The sequence below is a fragment of the Herpailurus yagouaroundi genome, unplaced genomic scaffold (genome assembly GCF_014898765.1).
Source record: "Herpailurus yagouaroundi ecotype Mexico unplaced genomic scaffold, PumYag 355, whole genome shotgun sequence".
NCBI classification, from domain to species: Eukaryota; Metazoa; Chordata; class Mammalia; order Carnivora; family Felidae; genus Herpailurus; species Herpailurus yagouaroundi.
Window position 1 is genome coordinate 369,640 of NW_024412572.1, and position 16,112 is coordinate 385,751.

The 16,112-nt window shown below is 38.5% G+C and overlaps 1 protein-coding gene across 8 annotated transcripts in view; it reads right to left on the bottom strand.

The window, feature by feature from the left end:
• RIMKLB (ribosomal modification protein rimK like family member B) overlaps positions 1 to 16,112 on the bottom strand; it is a 73,514-nt gene that overhangs the window by 40,189 nt on the left and 17,213 nt on the right. For 7 of the 8 annotated variants that reach the window (XM_040462901.1, XM_040462902.1, XM_040462897.1 and 4 more), the window contains one exon: positions 15,703 to 15,934. In XM_040462901.1, the coding sequence (XP_040318835.1) occupies positions 15,703 to 15,877 (175 nt within the window). In that variant the 5' untranslated portion in view covers positions 15,878 to 15,934. The remainder of the gene's footprint in view (positions 1 to 15,702; positions 15,935 to 16,112) is intronic. The other variant, XM_040462898.1, reaches the window with a different exon arrangement.

Sequence of the window (16,112 nt, forward strand, 5' to 3'; positions counted from 1 at the left end):
TTTTTTTTTTTTTTTTTTTTTTTTTTTTTTTTTTTAAATCTTAGGAAGAGACAGAGAGTATCTTAAGCAGGCCCCACACTCAGCACAGTGCCCAACACAGGGCTCAATCCCATGACCCTGGGATCATGACCTGAACTGAAATCAAGAGTCAGATGGTCCAACTGACTGAGTTACACCCCAGGCTCCCCCAACTTATTTTTTGACTGTAAATCTCACTGTCCAGCTGGGTTTGGAATCATAGATCAAGTTTCTAAAAGATTAAGCAGAAAAGTGACTCAAACTAAATGAAAACAATCGCACTGGAGAGAATACTGGAAAAGGACAACCTTTCTGGAGGACACTCTGGCAATGAACAGTGATTCCTCTTCAAGAATTTATGGCAAAGGAGTACTACCTAACAGCAATGCATATACTCTTCCTCTCACTGTATTCCTGGATAACACCTATCTATCCTTCAGGTGTTTTTTTTTTTTTTAACATTTATTTATTTTTGAGACAGAGAGAGACATAGCATGAATGGGGGGAGGGCCAGAGAGAGAGGGAGACACAGAATCTGAAGCAGGCACCAGGCTCTGAGCTGTCAGCACAGAGCCTGATGCGGGGCTCGAACTCACGGACCGTGAGATCGTGACCTGAGCGAAGTCGGACGCTCAACCAACTGAGCCACCCAGGCGCCCCTATCCTTCAGGTTTTAGTGTCACTTTGTTAAAGAGGCCTTATCTAACTCAATCTAAATTGGATTCCAGTTAGGGGCACCAGGATGGCTCAGTAGGTACAGTGTGTGACTCTTGATCTCAGAGTTGTGGGTTCAAGCCCCACACTGGGTGTAGAGATTACTTTAAAAAAAAAATCTTAAATTAGATTCCATTAGTGTATTCTCTCATATCACACTACATATACTTTTCCTTTATACCGCTTAGTGTGTAACTATTTCTTTGACTTTTATATAATGTTCATGTTTCCCAATTAGTTTAAAGAAGCCATGGACCAGTTGGAATATGTCTATTTTGCTATAAACTCTATATCTCCAGTACCTAGTATCTTGACAAGTAGATGACACTCACTGATAAGTGAAAAAAAAGTTAAAGGACAATATGAAGTAATTCATTTATGTTTGTGTGTTTAGCAGTGATAAACCTATGGATGGTAAAATTTCAACTGACATTTGCTTTAATCTTTATATTTTGGTACTGTTTGTGTCACTTTATAATTAGGAAACATATAAAGCTATTATGATTTTATAAAATAAAAAAAAAGATACATGTGCCTAGCACTATGCTTTATATACAGTAGTGCTCTCAAAATGTTTCTTTCTCTTTCCTTTGAAATTAACTGAGAGGAAACTTCCAGGGGAACATTTAAGGAAAATGTTCAGAATAAATTAAAATGTTTTAATTATATGAAATAACTAAGTGTTATTTGGGGATAGGTTTATCTACTAATGCAACATGGGGGGCGGGGGGCAGAGTGCCAAATAGTGAGGATTAGCTCAATGAATTAGGACCAGCTGAGCTGTCATTAACACTAACTGTTTCAAATGACTGAATCAACCTCATGATAGCACTATTAACATTAATGGGGTGAGTGGGGGGACAAAGTATATGCGTATATTAAAAGTAGGTAATTGGTAAATCTAGAAATTAAAACCAAAATACCAAAGTAACTCAGTATATGTAAAAGCAAACTGATTTCTTCTTACAAAACCATTCTTAAGAAGAAAAAAAAGGGGTGCCTGGGTGGCTCAGTTAAGTGTCTGACTCTTGATCTCAGCTCAGATCATCATCCCAGGGTTGTGGGATCCAGCCCTGCACTGGGCTCTATGCTGGCAGCATTGACCCTGCCTGGGATTCTCTCCCCCACCCCTCGCCCCCCCGCCACTCACGCTCTCTCTCTTCCTCTCTCTCAAAACTAAATAAAAATTAAAAAGGAAATAAAATGAAAAAAAGAAAATATTTCCAGACACAACAGCTTTTCAGAGACATAAAAATATGTGAAAAGAAGATTACAAATTGTTTCAGGTATGAAATAAGTTTTGGAGAATATGAATCTGAGTTGTTGCCATCTCTCCCTAAAGAAAACAAAAGTCTTCATTGGTAAGGTATAAAAAAAAAATCACAGGGCCCTTCTAAAATGCTAACAAGTACATGCCATAAAACTTCTGTTTTATTTGGGGCGCCTGGGTGGCGCAGTCGGTTAAGCATCCGACTTCAGCCAGGTCACGATCTCGCGGTCCGTGAGTTCGAGCCCCTCGTCGGGCTCTGGGCTGATGGCTCAGAGCCTGGAGCCTGTTTCCTATTCTGTGTCTCCCTCTCTCTCTGCCCCTCCCCCATTCATGCTCTGTCTCTCTCTATCCCAAAAATAAATAAACGTTGAAAAAAAAAAAATTAAAAAAAAAAACTTCTGTTTTATGAAAGACACAAATTACATAAATATGTATTACACACGCATAGAACCTAAACAGTAAGACAGGCCTATTATAAATCAAGTGTAGTGTCATGACCTTTTGTGACCTTTTCAAAGCAATGTGTATTTTCCGGTGAATTTGCTAGAGTAAAACAAAAAGCTTTAGTTTAACTCAAGAAGTGATTTTGGGAATAACAAATTTTCATCAGGTCAAACTTTCTCTACATTTATTCTACATTTTTAAAAAAAAATTTTTAATGTTGATTTATTTTTGAGAGAGAGAGAACAAGCTGGGGAGGGGCAGAGACAGGAGGTGACACTGAATCTGAAGCAGGCTTCAGGCTCTCGGTTGTCAGCACAGAGCCCGACTGGGGGCTCGAACACAAACAGTGAGATCACGACCTGAGCTAAAGTCAGACTGAGTCACCCAGGCACCCCTAGTTTACATTTTTTATTATAGAAACTTCTAAAAAGGAAAGTAGTGAGAATATTACAATGAATTCATCTACTATTCATCTACTTTCAATAATTATCAATTATTCTCTATTATTCTCTACATCCCCATTTTCCCCAACCACAGATTATTTTGAGTCAGAGAAGTCTAGCTCATGCTTGCTCTTCAACCTTTTCTCTCTTCCCTAAAGGTAACCATATTTTTAAAAATTATGATTTATCCTTCCATCAGCTCCCTTTTCTTATTTTTAAAAGTTTTATTTTCTTAAGTTATCTCTACACCGAACGTGGGGCTCAAACTCACAACCCGAAGATCAACAGTCACACGTTCCTCTGACATAGCCAGCCAGGTGCCGCTCCATTATCCATTTTTTAAACCAGCAAAGGTTATAATCACATATCACTCTCCCTTTAGAAAAGATACCATATCATATGTCCCTTTCCCCAACTTCATAATTTCACTTAACAATTTCTTATTTTATCAAGTAGGTATTTCAGTATGTGTCTCAAAGGAATTCTTTTATTTATTTATTTTTTATTTGAGAGAGAGACAGAGGCAGAGGAAGAGAGAGAGATTTTTAAATGGGCTCCAAGCTCAACTGACTGAGCGACCCAGGCACCCCTCAGAGGAATTCTTGGCTCCATAAATATTTTTTAACAAGGACACAAAAGCACTAGCCAAAACAAATAAATATAAATTATACCTAATTAAAACTGGCAACTTCCATCCACCAAAATATTCCATTAACAGAGCAAAAAGGCAAACCGCAGAGTGAAAGAACATATTCACAATGCATATATCCATTAAGATACAAAATACAAAACATCAGAACAAAAAGAAAAAGAGAACATCAATGAAACATGACAGAAGAGAGGATTCTGGAAAGATAGTGGAGTAGGGTGCACCAGGAATCTGTCTCCCTGCCATTATACAATAATTGCACTGGCACAATCAGATATAACTGCTTTAGAACTCTCAAGTTTGTTGAAGGACTGAAACTTTCGGGAAATGACAAGAATGGTAAAATACAGTGAATTCTGCTCAATTTCAGCTCTTAACATAGGAGCACTAGCCATCCCCCACCCCTCAGGCATACTATGCATCTGTTCCTGGGGCAGCTGACACACCTTGCAGGAGCCAAGGCTGGCTAAAAGGATCCTGTCCTCTGATTATTGAGTATCTCTCTTCTGATGGCTGGTTGCAGCTTCTGATCATACAATTTCAGGCAAAGAGGTCAGTAGCCATTATTGTTATACTACCCCCATCCACTGTTATAAGCCCCTACCAATCCAGGTTAAGTGTTTTCCAGGGTATTTATTTATTTCTTCAAATATCCTCTCTGCCCCCCTCCTCTGTCTGTCTTGCCCTTTTTCCCCTTTCAGGAGCCAGACATTAAAGACCAGGACATTAAAAAACAACTGCATATATGGGAAAACTACAAAGTGCCTGTGCATGACTCAGAAATGGTTTAGAAAAGTCCTGAGAAGACATTCAATTTACATCCCCAGCTAATCCTCAGCAAGGAGACAGCCTACAAAAATCAAAGAAATAAAAATGAAAACAGCAAACAAAAAACACAAATCCTAGGGAAGGAAGAGAATCTGATTTCCAGAGTTACCACACTACTAGGGGTTCAAATATGCAGTACTCAGCAAAAACTCACAAAGAATACAAAGAAACAGGAACGTATAGATGTTCAAAGGAATAAATCAACAGAAACTGTTCTTGAAAAAGATCTAACAGCAGAGACATTAGACTAAGATGTTAAAACAACTGTCTCTAAGATGCTAAAAGAACTAAAGAAACATGAGAAGAAAATCCAGAAAACCATGGTGAGCAAAATAGAAATATCAATAGATAAAAACAATACAGAAAGAAGCCAAGGAGTAATTCTGAAGCTGAAAATAAAAAGCACAAAAATGGAAATAAAAAATTCACTGGAGGGATTCAAAAGTAAATGTGAACAGGCAGAAAAAAGAATCACTAAACTTGAGGAGACATACATATTACAGAAGTCCCAGAAATGAGGGAGAGAAACAGAGTACATGGGATGAGGAAAGGGAGGGGAAGAAAGGGACAGAGAGAATATTTGAAGAAATAATGACTGAATACTTCACGAATCTGATGACAGACATGAATATCAACATCCAAGTAGCTCAACAATCTCCAAGTAAGATGAACTCAGACTCATGCCAAGACATACTATAATCAAACTTTCAAAATCCAAGACAAAGAGAGAATCTTAAAAGAAGCAAGAGAAGCAAATCATCATATAATAAGGATCCTCAAATGGCAGATTTCTCAGTAGAAACTTTGGAGGCAAGAAGATGGGAGGCCGACATATTCAAGGTGCTAAAAAAAGAAAAGAAGAGAAAAGAAGAGAAAAGAAAAAAGAAACTATCAACCAGCAAAAGCATCCTTTAAAAATGAGGGAGAAATCAAGAAAGACATTCCCAGAAAAACAGAAGTTGAAGGAGTGCATGACCACTAGACCTGTCCTGCAAGAAACATTCAAAGGAGTCCTGCAAGAAGGAATGAAAGGACACTACACAGTGACTAAAAACCATACAGAAAAATAAAAATGTCAATAAAGGCAAATACAGGAGGAATTAGAAAAGCTAGTATTATTGGAACAAAAGTTTCTAACTGTACTTATTGTTTTCTATATGACAATGGAGACTAATACGTTTAAAGGAAAAAGTCATTAATATAAAAGCAAGTATTACTGTAAGACACCAGTATAGGAAATAAGGGACAATAAAAGCTATAGGGTATAAACAAAACAGAGCAATGACAGAAGTAAGTCAGTCCTTAACAGTGATTGCTTTCAATGTAAATGAATTAAACTCTCCAATTAAAAGATTGATGAGGCTCCTGCTCAGGGGGTTAAGAGTCCAACTCTTGATCTCCGTTCAGGTCATGATCTCACAATTTGTGAGATAGAGTCCCATGTCGGGCTCTGCACTGACAGTGCGGAGCATAGGATTCTCTCTCTCTCTCTCTCCCTTTCTGTCTCTGCTCCTCTCCCGCTGATATGCTCGCTCTCTCTCAAAATAAATAAAATTTTTAAAAAATTTTTTGAAAATAAAAGAGAGATTGGTAGAAGTCTTCCATATAAAAGCAGTCCATAAAAACTGAGAGTGGTGGCTGTTTTTTCAAATGCTCAAAAACCAACAAAAAATAACAAAGGCTAGAGAGGAACAAGGCAACATGGTTCAAAGGTTACAAATAAATCTCCAGACATGACCTTAAATAAACAAAGATCTAATGTTGCTAATGTAACATTGTGTGGTAATGAGAATATCAATGAAAAACTATTAAAAAAGAATCAAACAAATTTTAGAGCTAAAGAGCACAAAAACTCAACTCAACACAAAAACTCAATACACACAGTAGTTTACTAGCAGAACTGTTCAAACAGAAGAATCAGCAAACTCAAAAAAGACATCTGAATTACTGAGACAGGAAACTTTAAAAAAAGAATGAGAGGGGTGCCAGGGTGGCTCAGTCGGTTAAGCATCCGACTTCGGCTCAGGTCAAGATCTAATGGTCCGTGAGTTCGAGCCCCACATTGGGCTCTGTGCTGACAGCTCAGAGCCTGGAGCCTGCTTCGGATTCTGTGTCTGCCTCTCTCTCCCTGCCCCTTCCCCACTCATGCTCTGTCTCTCTCTGTCTCAAAAATAAATAAACGTCAGAATAAAAAAATTAAAAATAAAAGTGCTGAAATAAAAAAACTGACAATGAAGAATAATAACATATCCAGCAAGACTATCCCTCAAAAATGAAGGAGACATAAAGATTTTTCCCAGATAAAGAAAAGTTGAGATGTTCATCACCAATAGTCTGGCCTTATAAGAACAGCTAAAGACAGTCCAAGTTGAAAGAATACTAGAAGGCAGTGGAGGCAGGGGTACTCCTGACTGGCCCCATCAATGGAGTGTCTGACTCTTGATCCTGGGGTTGTGAGTTCGAGCCCCACACTGGGTGCACAGATTACTTAAGCATGAAATCTTTAAAAAAATTTTTTTAAATACGAAAAACAAAGAATACTAGAAAGCAACACAAAAGCATAAAAAAAATAAAGCTCTTGGATAAAGGTAAATATATAAATACAGAATCCTAAAATATTCCAATGGTGGTACATAAATCAGTGTTATTGCTGGTATAGCATTTAAAATTAAAGGCATACAGGGTCACCTGGCTGGCTCACTTGGTACAGCATGCGACTCTGGATTTCAGGGTCGTTAAGTTCAAGACTCATGTTGGGCCTAGAGTTTATATATAAAAAAAAAAAAGTTGGGGTGCCTGGGTGGCTCAGTCAACTAAGCATCCAACTGTGGATTTCAGCTCAGGTCATAATCTCACAGTGTGTAGGTTCTGGCCCCACGTAGGGCTCTATACTGGCAGTACAGAGCCTGCATGGGATTCTCTCTCTGCCCCACCTTTCTGAAAATAAATGGATAAAATAAACTTAAAAAAAAAGTCAAAAGCAGGGGCCCCTGGGTGGCTCAGTCAGTTGAACATCCCAACTTCGGCTCAGGTCATGACCTCACGGTTTTTGTGGGTTGGAGGCCCACGTCTGGCTTTGCAATGACAGCTCAGAGCCTGGAGCCTACTTTGGATTCTGTGTCTTCCTCTCTCTCTCTCTCTCTGCCCCTTCCCATGCTTGTGCACCTGCTCTCTCTCTCTCAAAAATAAACATTAAAAAAAAAAATTTTAATGCATAAAAATAACGATGCCCATAAAACTATTTCAATGGATACAAAATATAAGATGTAATTTGTGACATTGTTAACATAAGATAAGGGAAGATTTGTAAGGGCAGAGTTTGCGTATGAATAAATTTATCATCTAAAATAAACTATATAGCATATTATGTAATCTCCACAGTAACGATGAATAAAATACACACCTATAGAAAATACATAAAACTAAATAAGGAACTAAAGCATACCACTATAATAAATTAACAAAATACAAAGGAAGTCTATAAGAGAGGAAAAGAGAAACAAAATAGGTACAAGACATACAGAAAACAGTAAGTCTTACTCTTTCAGTAATCACATTAAAAGTAAACAGAAGAGGGGTGCCTCGGTGGCTCATTCAGTTAAGCGTCCAACTTTTGGCTCAGGTCATGATAGTGCAGTTCGTGGGTTCAAGGCCCCCATTAGGCTCTGTGCTGAAACCTCAGAGCCTGGAGCCTCCTTTGGATTCTGTGTTGCCCTCTCTCTCTCTGCCCCTTCCCCACTTGTGCTCTCTCAAAAATAAATAACAAACATTAAAAATTTTTAAAAAAATAAAGGTTACTGAAAGAAACCCCCACAATGAAAAGATACAGAGGGATAGAATGGATAGAAAAAGAAGAGCCAACTATACGCTACTAACAAGAGATTCATTTTAGATGTAAAGACACCCAAAAGCTGAAAGGAAAAGACTGACAAAAGATACTCCATGCAAATGGTTACCAAAAGAGAATACAGGTGGCCATACTTATGAGATAAAATACCCTTTAAGAGAAAACCTGTCACAAGAGATAATCATCATTATAATGATGAGAGTCAATTCACCAGGAAGCTATTAACAATTGTAAATATGCAGACACCTAATAGAGTACCCACTTGCATGAAGCAAATAGTAAAAGACCAAGGAGAGAAATGGACACTAACACAATAATGAAAAATTCAAATACTGTTATGTTATGGTATGAAGCAAACAGACAAAACCTCATAAGGACAAACTTCAAGGTGTATTACAGAGCTGTAATCATCAAGACACTATGGTACTGGCACAAGAACAGACACTCAGATCAATGGAACAGAACAGAGAACCCACAAATGGACCCACAAACATATGGCCAACTACTCTCTGACAAAGCAGGATAGAATAGCCAATGGAATAAAGACAGTCTCTTCAGCAAGTGGTGCTGGGAAAACTGAACAGCAACATGCAGAAAAATGAACCTGGACGACTTTATTACACCACACACAAAAATAAACTCAAAATGGATGAAAGACCTCAGTGTAAGACAGGAAGCCATCAAAATCCTCAAGCAGGCAAAAACCTCTTTGACCTTGGCCACAGCAACTTCCTACTCAACATGCCTCCAGAGGCAAGGGAAACAAAAGCAAAAATGTACTACTGGGACCTCATCAAGATAAAAAGCTTCTGCACAGCGAAGGGAACAATCAGCAAAAGTCAAAGGCAACCAACGGAATGGGAGAAGATATCGGCAAATGACATATCAGATAAAGGGTTAGTATCCAAAATATATAAAGAACTTATCAAACGCAACACCCAAAAAACAAATAATCCAGTGAAGAAATGGGCAAAAGACATGAATAGACACTTCTCCAAAGAAGACTTCCAAATGGTGAACAGACACATGAAAAAATGCTCAACATCACTCATCATCAGGGAAATACAAATCAAAACCACAATGAGATACCACCTGACACCTGTCCAAATGGCTAACATTAACAACTCAGGCAACAAGAGATGTTGGCGAGGATGTGGAGAAAGAGGATCTCTTTTGCATTGTTGGTGGGAATGCAAGCTGGTGCAGCACTCTGGAAAACAGTATGGAGTTTCCTCAAAAAATTAAAAATAGAACTACCCTACGACCCCGCAATTACACTATTTATCTAAGGTGTGCTGTTTCAAAGGGGCACATGCACCCCCATGTTTATAGCAGCACTATCAACAACAGCCAAAGTATGGAAAGAACCCAAGTGTCCATCAATGGATGCATGGATAAAGAAGATGTGATAAATATATACAATGGATTATTACTCGGCAATCAAAAAGAATAAAATCTTGCCATTTGCAAATACGTGGATGGAACTAGAGAGTATTATGCTAAGTGAAATTAGTCAGAGAAAGACAAATATCATATGACTTCACTCATATGAGGACTTTAAGAGACAAAACAGATGAACATAAGGGAAGGGAAGCAAAAATAATATAAAAACAGGGAGGGGGACAAAACATAACAGACTCTTACATATGGAGAACAAACAGAGGGTTACTGGAGGGGTTGTGGGAGGGGGGATGGGCTAAATGGGCAAAGGGCATTGAGGAATCTACTCCTGAAATCATTGTTGCACTGTATGCTAACTTGGATGTAAATTAAAAAAATAAATAAAAACAATGACCATTCCCCCCCCCCAAAGAAAAAAAGAAAATTTCATAAGGAAACAAAACTGAAACACACCACAGATCAACTAGACCTAACAAATATATCAAAACACATACCCCCACCCCAAACAACAACACAATCCAAGTTCTGCAAGGGCAAATGAAATTTCCTCCAGGATAGATCACATGTTAAGCCACAAAACAAATCTTACATTTAAGAATACCGATATCATACCAAGTATCTTTTCCAGTTTCTATGGACTGAAACTAGAAATGAATACCAAAGGGAAAGTGAAAAACTCATAAATACCTGGGAATTAAATAACACACTCAAACAATAAATAAAAGGGGTAACAAGGGAAATCAGAAAATATCATAAGAACAGGCGCCTGGGTGGCTCATTCATTTGGTTAAGAAGCATCTGACTCTAGATTTTGGCTCAGGTCATAATCTCACTGTTTTGTGAGTTCAATCCCCATGTCAAGCTCTGCACTGACCCTGCGGAGCCTGCTTGGGATTCTCTCTCTCTCTCTCTCTCTCTCTCTCTCTCTCTCTCCCCTTCCCTGGCTCACTGTCTCTCTTAAATAAATAAATAAAGTTAAAAAAAATTATTAAAGTTTAGAAAAAAAGAGAAAAAAAATATTAAGACAAAAGCAAAACACAGAATACCAGAACTCATGGGCTGTGGTGAAAGCAGTGTTAAGAGCGAAGTGTACAGGTATAAACATGCACATTAAGAAAGAAGGAAAATATCTGGGGTGCCTGGGGGGCTCAGTCAGCTAAGCATCTGACACTTGATTTCAGCTCAGATCATAATCTCACAGTTGTGAGATCGAACCCCACATCAGGCTTTGCGCTGTGAGTGCTTGGAATTTTCTCTCTCTCTCTCTCCCCCCCGCCCCGTTTGCATTCTCTTTCAAGAAAAAATTAACTAAAAAAATAAATTAGAACACAAATAACCAAAATTTTAAAAAAGAGAAAAATAAAATAAAAATCAACAAAACTAACTTGGATTTTTGGAAAGATTAATAAATTAACAAACCCTTTGCTAGACTAAAAAGGGAAAGAAAGAGACTTAAATAAGAAATCAGAAATGAAAGAAAATGTTACAATGGGCACCAAAAAAATAAAAGTAATCATAAGACAACTATGAACAATTACACACCAACAAATTGGATAACCTAGAAAAAATGAATAAATTCCTAGAAACCTACAACCTACTAAAATTGAATCACTGAGAAATAAAAAATCTGAACAGACCTATTAAATCAGTAATCCAAAGTCTCCGAACAAGGAAAAGCTCAGAACCAGATGTTTTCACTGGTGAATTCTTCCAAACATATGTTGTCATTCCATGCAGGAGTGGGATGGATCCTATGGTAGCTGTATGTTTAACCTTTAGAGAAACTGCCAAACTGTTTTCCAAAGGGACTGCACCATTTTACATTCCCATTAGCAATGCAGGAGAATTCCAATTTCTCTATATTCTTTTTTTGTTTTAATTTTTTTTTCAACGTTTATTTATTTTTGGGACAGAGAGAGACAGAGCATGAACGGGGGAGGGGCAGAGAGAGAGGGAGACACAGAATCGGAAACAGGCTCCAGGCTCTGACCCATCAGGCCAGAGCCCGACGCGGGGCTCGAACTCGCGGACCGCGAGATCGTGACCTGGCTGAAGTCGGCTGCTTAACCGACTGCGCCACCCAGGCGCCCCCCAATTTCTCTATGTTCTTGCCAACACATGTTGTCTCTTTTTCATTAGAGCATCCTACCGGCTGTGAAGCTGGGTCTTATTGTTGCGCATGTGGTAACATTTATGCTGTAAACAGTGGACATGGAAAAGTATGCTTAGTAAACTGGCTCAAGTCATGACCTCACATTCATGAGTTTGAGCCCCACATTGGGCTCTCTGCTGTCAGTGAGGAGCCCTCTCCGGATCCTCTGTCTCCCTCACTCTGCCCCTCCTGCTCCCTCTCGCGTGCTCTCTCTCCCTCCCCCCCCCCAAAATAAATACATTAATTTTAAAAATAAGTAAATAATACAAATAAAAAATAAAAAGCCCTGGAGCACCTGGATAGTTCAGTTGCTTAAGCATCTGACCTCAGCTCAGGTCATGATCTCATGGTTCGTGGGTTCGAGCTCCACGTCAGGCTCTGTACTGACAGCTCAGAGCCTGGAGCCTGCTTGGGATTCTGTGTGTGTCTCTCTCTGTGCCCCTCCCCCCACTCATTTATTTTTTTTTAAATAAGCCTTAAAAATAAAATAGATTGAACAGTGCTTGGAAATAGGGTTTCTGAAGGTTTTTAGAAAGATGATAAAACTGGTGTTTAATGAATGAGAAAGAGCTAGAGAGGAAACACTGTAGTGAAAGATAACGAGCTATAGGCTATAGGAATGTTGCAGTCGTTTAAACTTGGGGCCATTAACAGCTTGACTTAGGATACTGAAAAGCAGAACAATTGTCATTTAGAAGGAAAAAGCAAGAAAATTTTGTGGCAGAAATGGCTCTTAAGAATAAAACAGAAAAGCACACATGTGGCTGAGTCAGTTAAGTGTCCTACTCTTGGTTTGTGGGATAGAGCCCTGCATTAAACTCTGCACTGACAGGGCAGAGTCTGCTTGGGATTCTCTCCCCTATCTCTGCTCCTCTCTTGCTCTCACTTACGCCCTTCTCACAGACCTCTTACTACAAGATGTGGCAAATGCAATGGACATCTCTATTCAAATACCTACTCTAAATATAAGTAAATAAACTTAAAAACTACATGTTTAAAACAAAAGATATGTTAACGGTAATACCAGGGCAAAGGACAAAATACAAACCAAAAGGCTGAAATAAGATAGCCTCATGGGGAAGAAGTGAGTTCAATCTTGTCCTACTGGCCTGAAGTGACAGTTGAGAACAAAGAGTGTCCAGTAGGAAACAAAAAACGAAGAACAATGGTTTTCAATCTTAGATTTTTTTTTTAAATTTTAATGTTTATTTATTTTTGAGGTAGAGAGAGACAAAGAGAGACAGAGTGTGAGCAGGGGAGGGGCAGACAGCGAGGGAGACACAGAATCTGATGCAGGCTCCAGGCTCTGAGCTGTCAAACCAGAGCCTGACGAAGGGCTTGAACTCATGAACCGTGAGATCATGACCCGAGCCAAAGTCGGACGCTCAATGGACCAAGCCACCCAGGTACCCCAATCTTAGAGATTTTTCAACCTATGGAAGGTATTAGAACAGAGATGTCCATTTGCATTTCCCACATCTTGTAGTAATAGGTCTATGTGACAGAAGCTTGGTCTAATAAGAAACCCTGACTTCAGAGGACTGTTGGAAAGGCAGCCTTTGGTTTTCCAACTTTAAAACAGAGACATACACCATAAGCCTGCAGTTTATGTGTTTAGTGACCTATGTACACTGGCCTTCTCACACATACTTCAAGAGCATGGCTCCTAACACAATACTCTGTCCAGATTTCTGACTCCAATTTCAACAATTGTATATGCAATTTTGTTGAAAAACCTGCAAGTTATAAAAGCATGTGATATGGGGCGCCTGGGTGGCGCAGTCGGTTAAGCGTCCGACTTCAGCCAGGTCACGATCTCGCGGTCCGTGAGTTCGAGCCCCGCGTCGGGCTCTGGGCTGATGGCTCGGAGCCTGGAGCCTGTTTCCGATTCTGTGTCTCCCTCTCTCTCTGCCCCTCCCCTGTTCATGCTCTGTCTCTCTCTGTCCCCAAAAAAATAAATAAACGTTGAAAAAAAAAATTTAAAAAAAAAAATAAAAGCATGTGATAGATTCTGAATTTTAAAGAAAAGATTTGCCCGGATTTGTTCAGGATGTATCTGTCATAGCTAGCTAGAGGGCAGGGGGGTGCAAACTGATATCCATTCCTTTTATAATTTACCAAAGTTATAATGATTTTACACTAATATGTGTGATCACTTGATTGATGTTAATGTTAATCTTGGCCTTTAGAATATAGGGACTATGTCTCATTTTGCATACCATACCAATTAATTAGCACATAGTAAGTGCTCAAATTATATTTATGAAAGAATGAAACAGGCTCTATCCCAAATCCAGAATCTGAATAAGTGTTGGACCTATGTATATACATTTAAAAAAAAGAAAATTTGACCAAAAATAAAATAATGTGCATCTTTCTTATAAAGGTAGTAACTAAAACACTCCAGTGAAACAATCTGGAAACAGTTCAGTTCTAAAGAAGTTATTTCCAAAGCAACAATAACTGTAAAAAGGTAAAGTGAATGGAATAAATGTTAAAGGACAGAGAGTAAAGAGCAACTGTTTGCTAAGAGATTTTACCTACTTAAATCTACAGTATCATGTTATTCATCAGGCAAGACTCTGGAATCTATTAACTAGCCTACAAATGAAATTACCCTAATAGCAGATTTATATTCTGTATATTATTAGTTCTCACAATAACCACCTCCCCCCATTTTTTTGATGAAAACACATGTTCTCATTATGATTATAGTCTCGAAGCAAGTTAAGTAACATAGAATCTGTTTTAAGTGTTTGTCTCATATCTTTACTGAATACTATCACTAAACTATGTCTAGTCTTCTAAAAGTTAATCCAAAATGGCACGTATATGCCACCATATAATGCTCCCTAACAGAAATGACCTACAAGTCATAACTTTCCAGAGTAAAGACGTAAAGATTCCTAAGTCAGTCCTAAAGAATTCTGTTTCTAAGATGTCCTCTTGTAACCCTAAAACAAATATGAAATACAGAATTAGAAATACTAGACTTAGCACCAACTGAGTCAAATTATTCAGACACTTTTATCCAGTGAAGAGAAACAAACGGTATATTATACACTATATGTATAAAATATTTTATAAAGAAAGAAAAGGAATGCCTGGGCGGCTCAATCGGTTGGGCATCCAAGTCTTGATTTCAGCTCAGGTCATAATTTCACGGTTTGTGAGACACCGAGCCTAGCGTTGGTCTCTGCGGTGGCAACATGGAGCCTGCTTGGGATTCTCTCCTCTCTGCCCCTCCCCTACTCACATTCTCCTTCTCTCTCTCTTTCAAAATAAAGAAATAAACATTTTTTAAAAAGTAGTCAATATTCTGAAGTTTTTAGAAAAAAAGAAAATAAGAATCACATGTGGAATTTGATGAATTTACTAAATTCATTACTGAATTATCCCATGAAGTACAAGTTCTCTCAGGGGCACCTTTAAAATTAGAACAGTAATAATGGGGAAAAACAAGTAGATTTTCTTTAATTTCTCTCCCAACTATTTCCTAAATAATATCTTAAGAGATTCAGGTCACCTGAGTGGCTCAGTCGGTTTTGCGTCCATCTTCAGCTCAGGTCATGGACTTTGGCTCCAGTCATGATCTCACAGTTCGTGAGTTCGAGCCCCGCGTCGGGCTCTGTGCTGACAGCTCAGAGCCTAGAGCCTGCTTCGGATTCTGTGTTTCCCTCGCTCTCTACCCCTCCCTCACTCACGCTCTGTGCATGTGTGTCTCTCTCTCAAAAATAAACATTATAATAAAAATAACATAAGAGGTTCAATTAATTCCGGGGTTTCCATTTCTTCCATAAAATATGCTACATTTTAAGATCAGATGATTGTAATGTAAAGCTATTAACAATTCCTTCATCCAAATTATTCCTAGAAAATGTGGATTCAACATATTCTAAGAAAAAAAATCCATAAAATTATTTAGTATAGACTTACCCAAGTTTCCTTGCTCGATTGTCAGTACTACTTCATCCATCACCACAGCCCTGAAGTCCAGTTCCTCCTCACAACATTTGGCCTTTAATGCTCGTAAAATCTCTTTTTGGGGATAGTCTTCCCTGATTCGACGATCGGTCAAAAACCACAACTTGGCCGCCACAGAGCTACACATCTTGATCTGCTTGTTCTTCCTTTTCCTGGATTATTTCCTCCTGAATGACGATTCTCTCTAGACAAAGACCAAATACACACACAGGGTAAATAAAGAATTCTACCTAAGGAATTTCATGTCTTCATGCATCTCCCATACATATGAAATTAAATGTTATTTCTTCCTGTTTTAAAAAAAATGAAAGAAAGAAAGAAAGAAAGAAAGAAAGAAAGAAAGAAAGAAAGAAAGAAAGAAA